General features: G+C 36.9%; 1 protein-coding gene across 5 annotated transcripts in view; it reads left to right on the top strand.

Moving 5' to 3' along the window:
- PDE5A (phosphodiesterase 5A) overlaps window positions 1-16,068 on the top strand; it is a 137,234-nt gene extending 121,166 nt beyond the window's left edge. For all 5 annotated transcript variants that reach the window (XM_065633985.1, XM_065633984.1, XM_065633983.1 and 2 more), the window contains 8 exons: window positions 541-635; window positions 3,988-4,075; window positions 5,223-5,323; window positions 5,418-5,495; window positions 6,417-6,480; window positions 7,058-7,132; window positions 7,651-7,734; window positions 11,035-16,068. In XM_065633985.1, coding sequence (XP_065490057.1) covers window positions 541-635; window positions 3,988-4,075; window positions 5,223-5,323; window positions 5,418-5,495; window positions 6,417-6,480; window positions 7,058-7,132; window positions 7,651-7,734; window positions 11,035-11,172 — 723 coding nt within the window. In that variant the 3' untranslated portion in view covers window positions 11,173-16,068. The remainder of the gene's footprint in view (window positions 1-540; window positions 636-3,987; window positions 4,076-5,222; window positions 5,324-5,417; window positions 5,496-6,416; window positions 6,481-7,057; window positions 7,133-7,650; window positions 7,735-11,034) is intronic.
- Window positions 16,069-16,287: the final 219 nt, after the last annotated feature.

Below are 16,287 nucleotides of genomic sequence, written 5' to 3'. Positions count from 1 at the left end.
GAGTTAGATATTGTTTAATTCTGTTTTCCATGGGTTTTAAACTTGTTAATTTATTTGCCCAATGATCAATGAGAAGCATGACATTTTTCCCTTCTGGTTATTCCAAGGACATTTCTATAATGAATTTTTATACCTACTTGGAGAATGTAGCCTAACTCCCTTGAGGTAACAGAGGAGCTGGGCTAGAAGTCATGGGGCCAGAACTAAAAACAATTCCCGATGCTCTCTCTTTGCTGCCAGGTGACATTATACAAGTCACTTTCTCTTCTACTGTATCAGTTTCCTCATTCATATATACAGGGCTAAAGGATGTTTCCTCTGAAAACTGCATTGAGGCTTGTGAAGGATGATTACTACTGTGCACCAGAACTTCAGAGATAACCCATTATTCCCAGCACACCATTTTACATCCTTGTCTTCTTTGGGCCGGAACCATATCGGCTATGTGGATAAAGCCAAGACAGCAGATTTAATATGGATTTCTCAGAATAAATCCCTATTATAAAGCTAATTCACTTCTTGTATTACTCTTAAATACAGAGCAAACTGACTGACCTGGAAACACTGGCTTTGCTGATAGCAACTCTAAGCCATGATTTGGATCACAGGGGAGTGAACAACTCTTACATACAAAGGTAAGTAAGTCTAAGAGAAGTTAAATAAAAAGAGATGAATACCAAAATCACAGAGCTAAATTAAGTACAACCTAATTGATTTGATGTTGTGAGGCTGTACAACAGAGCAGGTTTGTACAAAGCAGTAAGTGCAAGAACAGCCAGAAACATTCAAGGAGTCCAAAGCAAAGGTGCACAACCTGTTACTATGATGGCAGATGAAGTGAACTCCTTGTAGACTGTGCAGAGGCAGCATCTTCCTGCTCCTGTTCCAGATGTCCCATCCCCCTTTTCCCATACAGTGACAGCAAAAGATCCCAGCTTCTAAGGGACAGCATGTAGGAAACGTGCAGTTTTTCAGATTGCTCACTGCCCAGCTAGGGGTCCCCCCATCTAGTCCAGGCCAGCACAGAGCTGAGATCTGCAGCCATCTGATATAAAAGTATCTCTGTACCATTTTGAACTCTGACTGTTCTACTCATGAGTTAGCCATGTTTTTCCAGAATTCTAAGTTAATTTGATGAGATACATATTTAAAATCCCATGAGAAATGCATGAGTGTTTTGCATTGATTTTGGGTTATCTATACTCTTGAACTTAGATCAGTTCTGGAATTACAGCAAAAAAAATTATAAAGCACAAAGTCAAAATATGTTTTAAAACCTTGAAAGAAAATATTTTTACTAAATAAAATATTTCACCTTGAAGTTATCAAAAAGCATCTGAATTCCTCTGAAATTTTCTCCATATTTTAATTTTTAACTAAAATTACTTGTTTTGTTAGAATTTATTAATAGTTTCAGATCTGCCCCAAATGTGCTTTTCAGTGAATTTAATATTAACTTCAAGGAACAGTATATGATTCTTCAATTAAATAAATAGCTTGACTTAAAACATGGTATAATATGATTACTGTGATACAGCAATGTGTCCTGATCTGACCAGAGATGGGGAAAAGATACTCAGAAACATATACTTGTATCTTTTTCTGGCAGAGTTGGAGAGTGGTTTTTTTGGAAGAAGTGGTCTGCTGTTCTTGCTGTGTGTAAAGTAAGATATTAGGGAAGGAAAAGTTTGTTTGAGGCAGAGAATACCGAAAGGCAGAAAATAAGTAAGCTGAAGCAGAATTTCAGCTTTTCAGATATATGTTCAGAATAACACTAAGACTAATGTGTAAAGAAAAAAAACCTCAACCCAAAACCGCACAAAACTGAGAGAGTAACCTTATTCCAGTTCCCTAATAGGGGATTCCAGCAGTAACTGTAGCCTTGCAGTTATTGGAACCGGTTAGCTATTTTTCACTTTATTTATTTAAAAATAAATTTCCTGGAAGACATCTGGAGATGCGTCATCTCCTCTCAAAAAAGTCCTGGGAAAGTGTCATAGACAGCAAAATCCAACATTCACACATGCTGTAAAACAGAGATGATTACAGCTTAATAATTCTTTTTCAATAAAAAATTCCACAAATCTTGTTTTTAAATCTCTCATTTGAGTCTAAGTGAAAAGTTATTTTTTCCAGGAACAGATCCCTTTTGTTTCTTCACTGGAAGCAGGGAGAGTGGATACTTAGCATATGATTCTTTTCGTAAGCAACAGGGTCTCAAAAATTAAAATGGTCCTGGTAATAGAAATTACAGGAAATGAACTGTTTGAAGGTCTTCTGGTAGATATGCAGGGGGTTTGTTTTCTTTTTCTTCCAAACCCACACATAAAGAAGGCAAGCACAAAGCATGAAAACTGCATAACTGAACTACTGTGTTCAGAAAGCAATGGTCCTTTGGCCTGGCATGGTGGTTTAACAGAAATGCTGTGTACTACAGTAGTAGGACCTGAGTTTATTTCCAGTCCTTGTTTCTTCCCAGACAGCCAGGGTCTGTAAGTACTGGGCAAGCTCTAGTTTGGTGCAGTACTTGGGAAGATAACCTAAGATATTTCTCACATATTTCTCTCTTCAGTCAGGATGAACTTGAGGGGACACAGTATGCATCCCATTTAACTCAATGGGAATTTCACCCAGCATGTATTGGCACCATCCTACAATTTGTTTCCTTACAGAAACATGCAAGCATATTTGCTCTATAGTCCTTTTGCAGTGGTCTCAGAGGAGGTGCTGGGCAGCCAGCCCACAATCCTCAGGGGCTTGCATCCTTTAATCTCCCTTTCCGCATTTTTGTTTGTCTTTCCATCTTTCTCTCCACATTTTTGTGCTTCTTAAATCCCCAGAGTCTCCTCTTATGACTTCCATTTGAGTCTTGTGTGCACTCACACAGGGACTCAATCCTGCAACCACTAATTCATCTGAATGATCCTTAACCATACAAAAAGTCCCATGGAACTGTAGGCTAATAAAGAATCTCTTACATGATTAAACATTTGTAGGTCAGATTATAATTATAGTAATAGTTTCAGGATCAGCAGCAAAACAGACTTCCAAGAGAATCCAAATTTAGTTAAAGAGATGAGATAAGCAATGTGGGACCAGGGGCTAAAAGCTAAGATACAGTAGCAAAAGCTAAGAACGGTGTTACACAATGAAGAACGGGGGGAAATTAGAAATCCTCAGAGAGGAGGAGTTTCTGTATTTTGTCTAAAGCTACTCAAACAGTAAATTCTATTTTTTAGACTAAGATAGCTTTAAATTCTGCATCTGCATAGCTGGTTTCATGCTGTTTTTCACCGCCTGTATAACCAACATCGTGTTTCCCTTTTGGATTTTGCCCTGAGCAAAGGGAAGGTAACGATACTGCGGTAGTTCAGTAATGAAAAGAGTGGTGATGAATGAAGTACCGACACAGTTACCAACAGTGGGAAATCACTTGATCAGCGTTTTGGGCCCTGCAGCAGAGTCCACTGAGGTCAACAGGAATTTTTCCATTGCTATCAGTGGCCTTCCAATTCAGTCTGTGTTATTGCTTAGAAGCTCAGTAGTTGAGTTGACTAAATATGCCTGGCACGTGTCTAAAACGTTAAAAAAACTAAAACTGTCACTTAAATTTTGTTTCTGAAGGAACCCTTCTTGTTGCCTTTCCTTTTCATACAATAACTTTCCCTCTCTATAAAACGTTTTATTACAGTATTACTCCTTGTGTGCAGCTGGTCTCTACAGGTAACAGAAGGCAGAAACTAGAGTTGTCAGTGCTGTGACAAAGTAACAGCATTGGTTTATTATCCGTACTCCATCTGCATCCTTCCAAATGTATTAATTTTGTTTGGCCAGTTGCACAGAATGGGGAAAGGATCTGGTTAAGAACAAGCATGGGTGGGTGGGAGTGAATTGATAATGAAAGGAGGACATTAAAAGGGAAGATTTTCTGGATTAGTAGCATGTTTAATTTTATTTCTCCATCTGATGGGTCTTTTTACTCCTCAGAAGCGAACATCCACTGGCTCAACTGTATTGCCACTCAATCATGGAGCATCATCATTTTGATCAATGCCTTATGATCCTGAATAGTCCAGTGAGTGCCACATCTTCATGCATGCTGAAGGAAATCATTCCCTATTTTACTTTTTATTTTTAGCTTTTGGATAGATTCCCACCCTTGTACATCCCTAAGTGATCTTTATTCCTTTTTGGGTAAAGAAAGTAAATGCAGCAGTTCTGAAATCACAGTTTCATTTCAGAGTGCCACCAAACCTTACCAAGTGTTCCCTGATAAGGGGAGTCTTGCTAATATCCTTTTAAGTACCGTCTTCCTTGGACCAAAAGGAAACAAAAGGCTTTGTTGGCATTTTCGTGACCTCTTATGAACCACCAAACAAACCCAAGTCCTTGCCCTCATTTCAAAAAACCATTCTGGCCTATGCATAAACAAAGCAGTCCTGATGAGACCAAACCAAACACTGCTAATGTTGACATTCCAAAATGAAGCCAAACCTAAGTTAAGTAAATATGCAAATAAAACTACATTCTTGTTTTACATTATTGACTAATTCTAAGACCAGTTATTCAGTATGCACGATCATTTCAAAGCAGTATATTTTCAGTTTGTTTTGTACCACAGGCATGGTACATCCGACATCCTTTGTATTGTAATGATTCTTTCCTATGCACACAGGAAAATACGGAAAAATGTGGAGGCAAGTTGCCATTTCACCAGCTCCATAGTGCTTTGGTTTAACAGTGGGCTGCTGATCTTATATTTCTATGTAATAGCTTGTTATTTATTTATATTGCTTCTAAAAAATAATGCATTTTCATTTACATGAGGTGTATAGGCAGGTACTGGAATCTGTTATCATTCCTGTGTTTCAGGGAGGTGGGGAAGAGGAAAGAGAAATATTATGATACAGCTAGTAGCAAATTTAATTTTGATGAAGGAAACGGACTTAAAGGCTTTGACGTTTGCTCTGCCTGCAGTTTCACTTTGTAATAGTCAATTATGATGCTGTTGCTGTGCAGCTTTCTGCCATTACTCAAGAGGACTGGAATTTTTATTTTTAAATTAGGGAATCTGCAAAAGGAAGCAGGGTAAAAGAATGACATCAGATATCAGCAAGCAACTTATAATGATCCAGTATCTAAGAGACATTTTAGCAAACTGGTATGCTCTTACCCATTTTACTAGTAACTTGTTTTTTGTTTGTTTGTTTGTTTTTGTAAAGGGAAATCAGATTCTCAGCAGCCTTTCTATTGAAGAATACAAGGCCACACTGAAAATGATAAAACAAGCTATTCTTGCCACAGACCTAGCACTATACATAAAGTAAGTCAGAGGCAAGTTTGGCTGGATAGTCATTGCTGGATGTTTGGATTATGTCAGCATGCTGCAAAATCTTTTGTTTAAACTTCTTTTAAAGGAGGAGAGGAGACTTTTTTGAACTTCTAAGGAAGAAGCAATTTAATTGGGAAGATCCTACACAGAAGGAGCTATTTTTGTAAGTAAACACAGAATGATTAGTTAATATTATTAATTAATTTTAATTAATATTAATTTAGTTACTATTATTAGGTGCACAATTTACCATGCCGTGTTATTGTTAATTTCATTAAAATTAGCAGATCTGTGTGCTCTGAGCCTGTATAAACTGGCATTAGGATATACATCACTGAATGACTCTCTAGATCTGAATTACTAAGTCTGCAGACTGTATAATGAACTTTGTTAAGTAACACATGGAGTTACATGAGCATTTTTCTTCTTCCTAAAGAGTGCAGGGCTCCTGTGTAGGTACCATGTTATTCTGCTGTTGATAGTTGATACTTAAATATTTAATTGCTGAAACCAATAACTAAAGATTCAGGACAAGCAGTTTGTTTTGAAACTGATTTCTTACTGGAAGAAGTGAAGAAAATAGAAGAGTAAGAATAGAGACACACATTGTAATTCACAGCTACAGAAAAGCAGGCTTACCTAGGCTGTCTGAGAAAGGGAAGATGCTGTATTTCAAATTCAGGGCCTTTAAAAACCATTCTAATTTAGTCACATTTTATGTCTATTCCTATTTCAGTCCTTGGCCCTCATACTGTCACCAAAATGGCAGTCACTGCTAATGTCAGAAATAAATAAATGTGCTGTCTGTCCAGTAGCAAAGAGAATGAAACAGTTCGTCTGACATGAATCCACCAGATGACCCAGTCCAGATTTGCTCATTTCTGTGTGCTCTTTTCACACAGACGAAAGTCTACTGCATCATCAAGCCCTGGAGATCTTTACAACTTTGATTTAATTTAACTTCTTGTTCTGACTTTGATGTTCCTAGAAATTTGATATTCTATTTTACTGATCACTTGACTTGATGGCTACATACATTTCACAATACAGCAATTCATAGATTTCTTCCTGTTTTTTTCTGCAGAGCAATGCTGATGACTGCTTGTGATTTATCAGCCATAACCAAACCATGGCCAGTTCAGCAACGGGTATATGCTTAATTTTAAGATTTGCTAAATATAAACTTGGCGTAACAGCTTCTGCTTCCTCCATCCAGTCCTTATGGCAAAGGCAGTGGTGGAATGCAGAGCCTTAGGCTAGCGGTCCTTCAAAGTGCTATATGCAGACTGAAGACTTTCTCAGGTCTTTGCAGCAAGATCTATGCATTTAGCTATGTCACTATGGTAGGAGTAATCTGTAGGTAAATCAGGAATCTTTGTTCTTTCCAACATTTCTGTGTTACTACAAGGCAGTCAGCTGATACATCATGCTAGTTAGTATCAGCTTTTCCTATGTGTTGATCATTCCAACTATTCTCAGTGGTGAGAGGCGTATGTGCCATTTTATCCACCTTGCTTTGTCGGAGAAATATCAGTCCACGCAGATTTTTTTCTTTGTGTACAGATGTGTGCATGAAGAATTCTAAAAGCTAGCTGTTAAGCTGGAGAGTCTCATTATAGGGGGTCCCAATTCAATATATCCTGAAGAGAGGAAGCACAGGAACCAGTTTTGCTTGTAGGTAGCAAGGAAGCTTTAAGAGTGCTCAATGTGTGAAATCTCTTACAGATTGCTGAGCTTGTAGCTGCTGAGTTCTTTGATCAAGGAGATAAAGAGCGGAAGGAACTCAACATAGAACCAACAGTAAGTGGCGGAATCATACAGAATCACCTCTTTCAAAACGGCTTCTACAAACAGCACTACACATTCCTTTCAAAAGCCAGTATTTCTCTCAGGGCCCAGAATATAGAACCAACTCCTTCCCTGTCTTCCTAGTAGTCAGTTTTCTTGTGCGGTTCCCAAACACCAACACTAAGTCATTATCTCTGAGCCAGAAGAACAGACAGCATTATTTCTCCTAAATTAGTATTACTAAATTGTCTAGGAAATACACTCCTAAATTGGTACCTATTTGCAACCTATCCTAAATGAGTAAGCTTGTCTGTTCCTCTAGATATTTGGGCTCTGTCAATCCAAAGACCACCTCATAAGGCTAGTCATGCAGTCAGAATACCTGCACTGTAACATACGTAATGATACCCTGCTGAGCTTGCTGTGCTTTTTATGCTGCTGCTTTTTAATTCCAGGCTGTCTCTTTGGTTTTCTTTGGGTTTTTTATTTAATGCATTTAAATACAGAGCTTGTTTACTTCTTATTTGCAGGATCTAATGAACAGAGAGAAGAAAAATAAAATTCCCAGCATGCAGGTTGGATTCATAGATGCTGTTTGTTTGCAGCTATATGAGGTATGGTGCCTAAGAAAGAATTGCAAATATAAAAAACTAGAACTGCTCACTGAAGCCCCTAATAATTGCGGATTTAAAATTAGATCAAAATCAAATAAAAAACTAGTCCCCTACTTAAAAAGGATATTTTTTGTTACATATTACATATGGTTCATTTTGAGAAATGATCACTTTTAGTATTTATCATTAATGGTGTGTTTGTCTGATTAATGTATTTTGTTATATTTTTTAAAAACCTAGTGGTAATTGCTGTGCTCTTGGGACTTAGTGTTAGATCTCTGGGTTATATTCTGGATTCTGCCAGTAAGCTGCTATGATCATCAGGGAAAACCACAAAACTAACACTTTGCTATCTATGAAAAGAATGCTATCCATGTAGTGCATGGAAAAAAAGTGTTGTTTAAGAGTTTTAAAGAACTCAGAATTCCTCCTGCAAAAGATTATATGCTACATATAGGAAATTTATCTAAGTTTGACATTTCCCATCCTATTTTTTTCTTTCTCTTTCATCACACACAAAAGCAGTGCACGAGAGAATTCATTGAAATATTATTCATCCTGGTCACAAACTGCATAAGCAGATATTTGGTCAGATATAGTGTGAAAGAAAACATAATGATTTCTGATTTTTTTAAAACCAGTAAAGCACTAGAGTGAAAGCCTGTTCATTGAGACTGTAGCAAGTATTTTACAGGAACTGAGGTTAGAAAAACAAAGGTGAGGAACAGATAGCCTCTTCCAATGGGAGGAACAAGGTGATTACTCAAATATTTCCCTCTTACACAGTAAACTTCTAAAAAGAATCCACATCCACCAGCTGGCAGGAAACAAGGGTAGAGGACAAAGAGGGAGCTACTAGCTGCTGCTGCTGAAACTCACATGTTTTTGTGCTGGAGAAACTGTTTGACAAGAAAATAAGGCAGCCTTTGCTGAGAAGCCACAGAAAACTGTCTCTAGTAGGATGTAGGCCATTGAAAGAAAAGCCAGTATCCGTGGAAAGGTACAGACTATACAGATAATTCTTTGAACAGAAAACCTGACTAGGTTTGAATGCCCACAGCTCCATAGTCTGAACTTCTATACTCTTTCTTGTTAGGGGCGGGTTTTACCTTTCCATTTATGAAAAGACCAGAACATTTTCAATTATTTACTCTAAAATATGCACTGCAGCTTATGTCAACAGTTACCAAGTGTAAACTGTACCCAGCTCCTGTACAATTTGTCCAAGGAAATGAGGTGCCTGAGTTAAGTTCTAGCTGCCATGCCTCTGCTTTGTAACTGCAGCTTTGTTAAACCACAGTGAATACAAAGCCATTCCTGGTTAGCAGCCAAAAGCACCTACGAATGTTTGGCATCTTCTTCCTTCTCTTTAATTGGGGAAAAAAGAAGGAGAGGCTATGTTCACAGGAGGGGCTCTATGCAGCATATTTTTGTTCAGAACATGTTGTCTCTTACACCTTCCAGTGTATCACTCTTACTTGTCATCCTGTCTCACAATCTGACCTGAACTGGAACAGGACGTAGCAGGTTCACAGTGTCTGTGACTGTCTCAGAGTACGCCAGCATGTGTCCTCGCCTGACAGACAAGTGACAGTGACCAGTGTTAAGCTAGGGAACCAGTGCAGTTAAACTGAATGATCTACAAGTCTTCCCTGAAAAAAAAAAAAGAAAAAAAAAGAAAGGCGTTTCCTCACAGTTTAATTGAAAAAAGTGTACCATTTAGCAGTTTAAAACGCTGCTTAGATATATTCAGATAAATGAAACAGGGAAATTCCAGAGGTATTTGACAGCTTCATTCTTCTTACAGTGATGTAAATCAAGAATAATTTGATTAAGTCTAGTGGAACTAATGAAGGAGTCTATAAAGCGAAAAGGAACTATGAAGATACATACAAGCTGATAATTCAGTTGAGTCCCTATGTAAAGTGACAGGAGAATTAGGGATCGCTACTTCATGTTATTTGAATGAGACCTAAATTCCATGTGAAATTCTGACTGATTTTACGTTTTATATAGTGAGCAGCAGGATTCTTCTCTGTGTACTTTGCAGTCAGTCATACAATCAGTAGGCTCAAACACTCTTTCCCATACTTGGCTGTCTCACACCATCTGAACTATTAAACTCCCACTTTACACTTCTGAATAGAGTGACTTCATTCCAAAAGCCAACAGAACCCCTTATGCAAGGAATGACTGAGTGTCATTATAGTGTGAAGATACATTTTCACCACTTCCATCAGGAAACAAAAACATACAAAAATGCTTATGAATTGTTCTTTCGTTTAAATTTTCAATTCTATATTTAAATATCAGAATCCAGTTTTCCTTCACTCTGATGTAGTAACACAGCCACATCATGAAAAATACTTGATTGACTTCAGTCACAGTTATTCTTAAAAGGCACTAGTGTCAAATGTAATTTATCTATCGTGCTGTCTTGAAGTAAATATTTCTGGGAGAACTCCTCTGAATTGGTTGACAAACCATCAGTGAATATGGTCACATTGACTATACCCGCTCTGTGTCTGATTACTATTCCAAGGTCATCCTTATGATCAACCTTGTCATACATACAAAGGGCTGGCTTGCAAACTAAGTCCATGCATAGTACAGGGTGTTTCAAAAAGATGGACTCCATTTTGCTGAATTGCAGATTTAAAATTGGGTCCACCTTTTTGAAACACCCTGTACTTCACTAGAAATCCTGGACAGGTCACTTGTGCATGGTACAACAAACTTAGGGTGTCTTCTGTGTCTATGCATCAAGTGCTGTATAGACACTGCTGCTCAGTCTCATCTACACTACTGCCAGGTAATTGTGTTCATGTTTGATGTGCAAGAGGAAGCCTTCCCTAAAGTTCAAAATACAGGTTCAAGTATAGCTAGATAGACTTCATATTTCAATTCTGGTCTGTCTCATAGTCATCTTTTTGTTGTTAAATGTAGTCTGTTTGCTGATCTCTTCTCTCTGGTATCCAGTGATAAGACACATGAGAGTGGTTCAAAGCTGCACCAAGGGAGGTTTAGACTGGACATTAGGAAGCATTTCTTTACCGAGAAGGTGGTCAAACACTGGAACAGGCTTCCTGGAGACATGGTCGATGCCTCAAGCCTGTCAGTGTTTAAGAGGCTTTTGGACAATGCCCTCAATAACATGCTTTAACTTTTGGTCAGCCTTGAAGTGAACAGGCAGTTGGACTAGATAATCACTGTAGGTCCCTTGCAACTGAAATATTCTATTCTATTCTATTCTATTCTATTCTATTCTATTCTATTTTACATATTCTTAATTTATTTCAGGCCCTAACGCATGTGTCAGAGGCCTGCTACCCTTTACTGGATGGCTGTAGAAAAAATAGGCAGAAATGGCAATCCCTAGCTGAACAACAAGAGAAGAATCTCATTAACGGAGAAAGCAATCAAGCCAAACGGAACTGAGATGCTGATTTAACAACCACAAGCTTACATAGAAGACGTAGTAATAAGAGAGTACTGCATTTTGCCAAACACTGTATGAATTTGGCCGATGTTTTGCCACTGCTGTATTATTTTTCCACATTTCAAGATATAGCATGACCATGTATATGCCAAGGTTATATAAAGATAGTATGTTTATTTTATTACATCTAATTGAGATGGGAAAAGATCTGCAAGGGTAGTTTTTGCTACCCTATTCCACAAGAAGGTACGAGTGCAGTTACTCGGCTGTCCCCAAGAGCCTATTACTTTATAGATGTATATAGTTTTTTAGGGATCATGTTGTGGCCAGTATCTTAAAGACTACTGCATTTCGCACCTTTTTTCCTCTTCCAATCTTGCTGTGCTATGTTATAAAAGTAACGAGCAGTCTTGCCTATTCTCTTCCCAGAGGTTCAGAGGAAAGATTGGGACTAATTCTGGGAAGCCTAATCCAGCATATACTATGCTGACTTCTTTCAGGAGACAGAACTGGGCTTCAGAGTGAAAAAGCCCCACAATCTGTGCACCCAGTAGTTTTTACTTTCTTTTATTTTCTTTTTTTTAAATTTGTCTTTTATTTTCTTTTTTTAAAATTTGTCTTAGTAAATGTCTTACATTTGGAGAAAATTTTAAAAACCCTGTGAATTACTAGGCAATGGGGTCTTAGGAGTTTTGTGGTAGAAGGGTCATAATTATCCATGGATAATGGAAGCTGTTGAAGGTTGATGAAACGTCACAACATAACTGACAGGCTGTCGTGGAAGAATGGCTCCCATAGAAGGCAACAAGAAGCACACAGAGAAATGGAAACTAAACAGGATCATTTTTATATGCTGGTTTTAACCTCATTTGGAAGCTGAATTTGATATTACCGTAACCAACAGCCTGAATCATGGGCAGGAAGAGTAGAAGAGAATGTGACTGCAAGAGCAAGAGATGAAAATCTGAACCAGAATGACACAGGGATGGTACACTTCTGGTGACTATCAAAGACTGATTCTTTAGGCCAGTGCTATTATGAAATGGCTATGACCACTTTGAAAAAAAGATTTCTGTTAACAGCTTTTAAAAATAATTTTTAGCATTAGTTAATGTTAACAATGATTAATCACAGTGTCTCAAATGAATATGAAAAAATAAGAATAAAGAAAAAAGAAAAAATAAGGAATAAGAAAAAAGAAAAAAAATAGCCAAGAATGCTACAGGGATTTGCCATTCGTATATGAGGCATTAATGTTCAGAAAAGTAAGAAATAATTCAATTTGCACTAGGAAAAAAGTGGCATTGATATTTTATTTAAACGAAGGTGATTAATAAAAATTGGTTTGAATTGGGAACCAATTCAAGAAAATATACGCATAAGACAAACACCAAAAGAGTAATACACAAAAAGTGCTATTCTTTGGGTGGATAGGATTAGGAGATTAATATCAGCAATCTAAGACTGGTTAGCAGTACGTGTAACTTTGGCTGCACAGACACACAGAAATTGTTATTTTTTTAATCTGTAGTTATTATTTTTCAGTTAAAATCAGCAATAGTATTTGGCAAAAGTAATACATTTTGGATTATACTTTGAAGTATGGGAGTTTATGTCTATCATGGTAACACAGAAAATCCTAGTTGGAAACAGCAACGAATTCTTCTTCCCAGGAGATTATCAATCCCGCCTTGTAAGAGCTGGTCAGAAAGTGAAAACAACCTCTTTTTATCAGTCTCTGCATTTAGATAAACTATACAAGAATCTAATAAAAGATGAAGCAAATGTTTCAAAATAGTCTCAAAAACATTCAAAATGTTTCATAGTTGGTTTTTTTTTTTAATGTTGAATAAGGTATTCTGATACTCTGCAGCATTTCTGTCAACCTACATTATTTGTCATGGATTAAATCCTATCTCAAATTTCTCTAATGATTGCCAATAATATATTATTGCAGCTGAATTTGAAAATGTTTTTCTACAAATGTATTTCTCCTGATTTTTTTTTCCAGATTTTAAAAAAATAATTGAATTCAACAATAATTACAAATTCCAGGGCTACTGTTATGCAGTGCTCCATATGTGTGTTTATATACATACGCAGTACAATATAGGTGCATAGTATGTCAGAGCTATGCAGAAAAATGACAGCAACCTGCCCCCCAGCAGACACCCCTACAAAAAAAAAATTAGGTACTTTTTGATAAATAGGAAACTTTGCTTCAAGATTTTCATAGTCATTGTGTATTATTTTCCTTGAATGCTTGAGATACTGAAATATAATTATTGTGCTAACTGATGAGATACGTATTTAAGATAAATATGAATCAAGTATATGTATATAAAGGTGTATTCTTGCTAGTATGGTTGAGACTAGTAATTCACGGTGACAACACAGCAAATCAACTATGGTGATATTCCAGTGTAGTGACGTATCATTTACATTAAGATCCCAGTATGCCTTTGCTATATTGTGTGTTCAGCAAAGCTTTACTATGACATAGAACTATTACAAAGCAGTTCTGGATTCATACCTTTGACTTGAAAGAAATAGGCGTGATGTTGCATCTTTTCAAAGGTTCACTTAAAATGAACACAGTTATACAGTTATGTGCATGTATTTAGTTACATATTTGTACACGTCCCACAGAATCTCCTCCACTACAAAGATCAGCAGAAATACAGTTCCTAGTAAATAAACCATTTAAATGTCATAATATACCTGTATCTGTATATATTCCTACAAAATCAACCCCTTTAAACTACTGGTTTAAGAACCTTAAAAGCATAGATTGCTGTACTTCATGAAAATTTAGAGTTGATCAAATTGTTTATATAGTGTTTTACTCTGCCTGAAGACAAAGTCAGAGTGTGCTGGGTTTGTGTCATAGCTTTGTGTCAACTGTTCGCAGAAATTGCTATTTTTGTTCATAATGTAAATAGGTGACAATAAGAAAAAAAAGCCAGGCTGTTTTCTGCCTGAAATTCATTGCCTTCAGAATTCAACATTTTCAAAGCCAGCTAGTGGATTACAGCCATGCAGCTGCCATCAATTTCATAAAGAGTTCTGTATGTAATTATTTTCGTCAGGTCTCAAACATATTCTCCCCTAACTTACATTGTCTAGCTAAAGCAGTCAGCATGGATTATACAAGATACAAGATGAAATTGAGTTTATCACTTTTTCAGTTCAGTTTTAAGTCCATGAAAGCCATTGTGAAATTTGATATTTAAGTCTTCCTGTATAGAATTTGTCCCACTAATATTTAATATTTGTCTCAATGAAGACATCTAAGTTAGTATCCTACTTGTTCTCAGACACATTTTCTTTTAAAGTCACTCCACAGCACAGTTTAATGCTTAAAGTACACCTTTCTTTCTGTTTTTTCTTCCCCTTCTGAAAAAATAACTTGTCATATGTGTTAACATACACTAAATTACTGATTAACCCTACCTTTTCTAATTAAATTAACAGTGAGGCCCTTAAGCTTTTCCAACAAGTTAGTCACATGTCCCATATTAGCTGTAGAATGTATAGGTTTTCTATTAAGTCACTCGATAAAAGAAAAAAAGGGGAAAATAATTTAATGTTGATTTTGGAAATGGTATTGATTTTTAATTGGTAGCAGTTTGAAGTTAAGAGCAGATTACTCTCATATCTTCGCAGAATGCAAGTACGAATGGGCGAGTGATAGAAGTGACTAAATTGGGTGCATGTAACGATAAACTTTTGAACTCCAATCCAACGCATTTTATCTGGCAGTGGCATGAACTGCCAAAATTAGAACACTAATTCATATATTACATTTTTCAAAATTACTGGATAACTGGTTTTCCAACCATTATACAGGAAGATTATGAAAAGCCAGATTTAGCCCCTTAAAATTAGGGGATGCTTTGCTGAGTGATCTGGTTGGTGCCGCTTGCAGTTATGCACGAGAAGGTAGCAGAGAGTTTTGATGGAAAAAAAATGCCTCACTCATAATAAATTCAGACATTTTCAAAGGTTTTATAGAGACCTAGCATTTCAGGAAAATTTTTGCGTTAGCTTTAGTTAAGAGTCTTGTCTCTGCGATGCTGTAGTTTCTTCATGTCAAATCACATGCAGTTTACACTCCACAAGGTTTCAGCTTTATTTCACAGTTCCCTGCTTTACTTCTTCAGGGACTTGCACTAATTTGAAAGATAAGCTTGAACATTGGAGCTTGAATAAAAAAATGAGTTTGGCCAAAGTATAAGAATTAATGACGGCTGGATTTTTGGGTTCGGACTTTCACGAGAACAAGAAACATCACAGAATCTGGCCTGGTAATTAGTGACACTTGCTCAATACAGCAAATTGTGACAGCAGGAGATTTTATCTTTGGCATTGCTAGATGAATGGAAATTGCATGGGAAAGTTTATTTTCCACATAAAGAAGTCTGTTTCCATAGAGAAACTCATATATAAGTACCACTGTTTGTAAATGTGTATTTATGTGACAATGCTATATAATAGGTAGCTTCCACTAACCTTCACAGCATGAGCTTGCCATGCCAGGGCCTCAGGCATGCTCAAATGCCCATCTGAAGTCAATTATATGATTCCCATTTATGTCAGTGGGAGCTGGATTGAGCTGTATAGAAAGTGAAAGAATGGGTGAAATCCACCTTTTTTACCTGTAAAGAGGGACCAAACTCTCACCCTTGGTAACACCTGCCTCACTTGCTCTTTGCTGTATTCAGCTACTCCTGCTGATGCCCAAGGTACCTTACAGATGTGACTGAAGTTAGAATTTGAGCCCTCTATGTATTCATGTGGCAGACACTTGCACATGTCTCTTGAAGAATGTAGTGTGAAATGCACTGTAAATAATTTTAATATACATTTCTATTATAGTTTAATAAAAATCTTAATCACAGACACTAGCCACTGAGTTTGTCCATTTGTATTCTTTTATCTTTTAAAAATATTTGAACAAATACATAGTTTCTGGGCACAGTATTTTTGTACTAGGTTAAGGGGGTTACTCTGTATATTATGTTCTGCCTTTAAGTAGTATTAAAGTCTTCAGAATGCTGTGTGTTCTCACTTGCTTCCATCCTATGACTACTTAGTAAAACTAGTTACATTAC

Source organism: Caloenas nicobarica, chromosome 4, assembly GCF_036013445.1.
Source record: "Caloenas nicobarica isolate bCalNic1 chromosome 4, bCalNic1.hap1, whole genome shotgun sequence".
In the NCBI taxonomy this organism is placed as follows: domain Eukaryota; kingdom Metazoa; phylum Chordata; class Aves; order Columbiformes; family Columbidae; genus Caloenas; species Caloenas nicobarica.
This window is presented reverse-complemented; position numbering and strand designations above follow the sequence as displayed.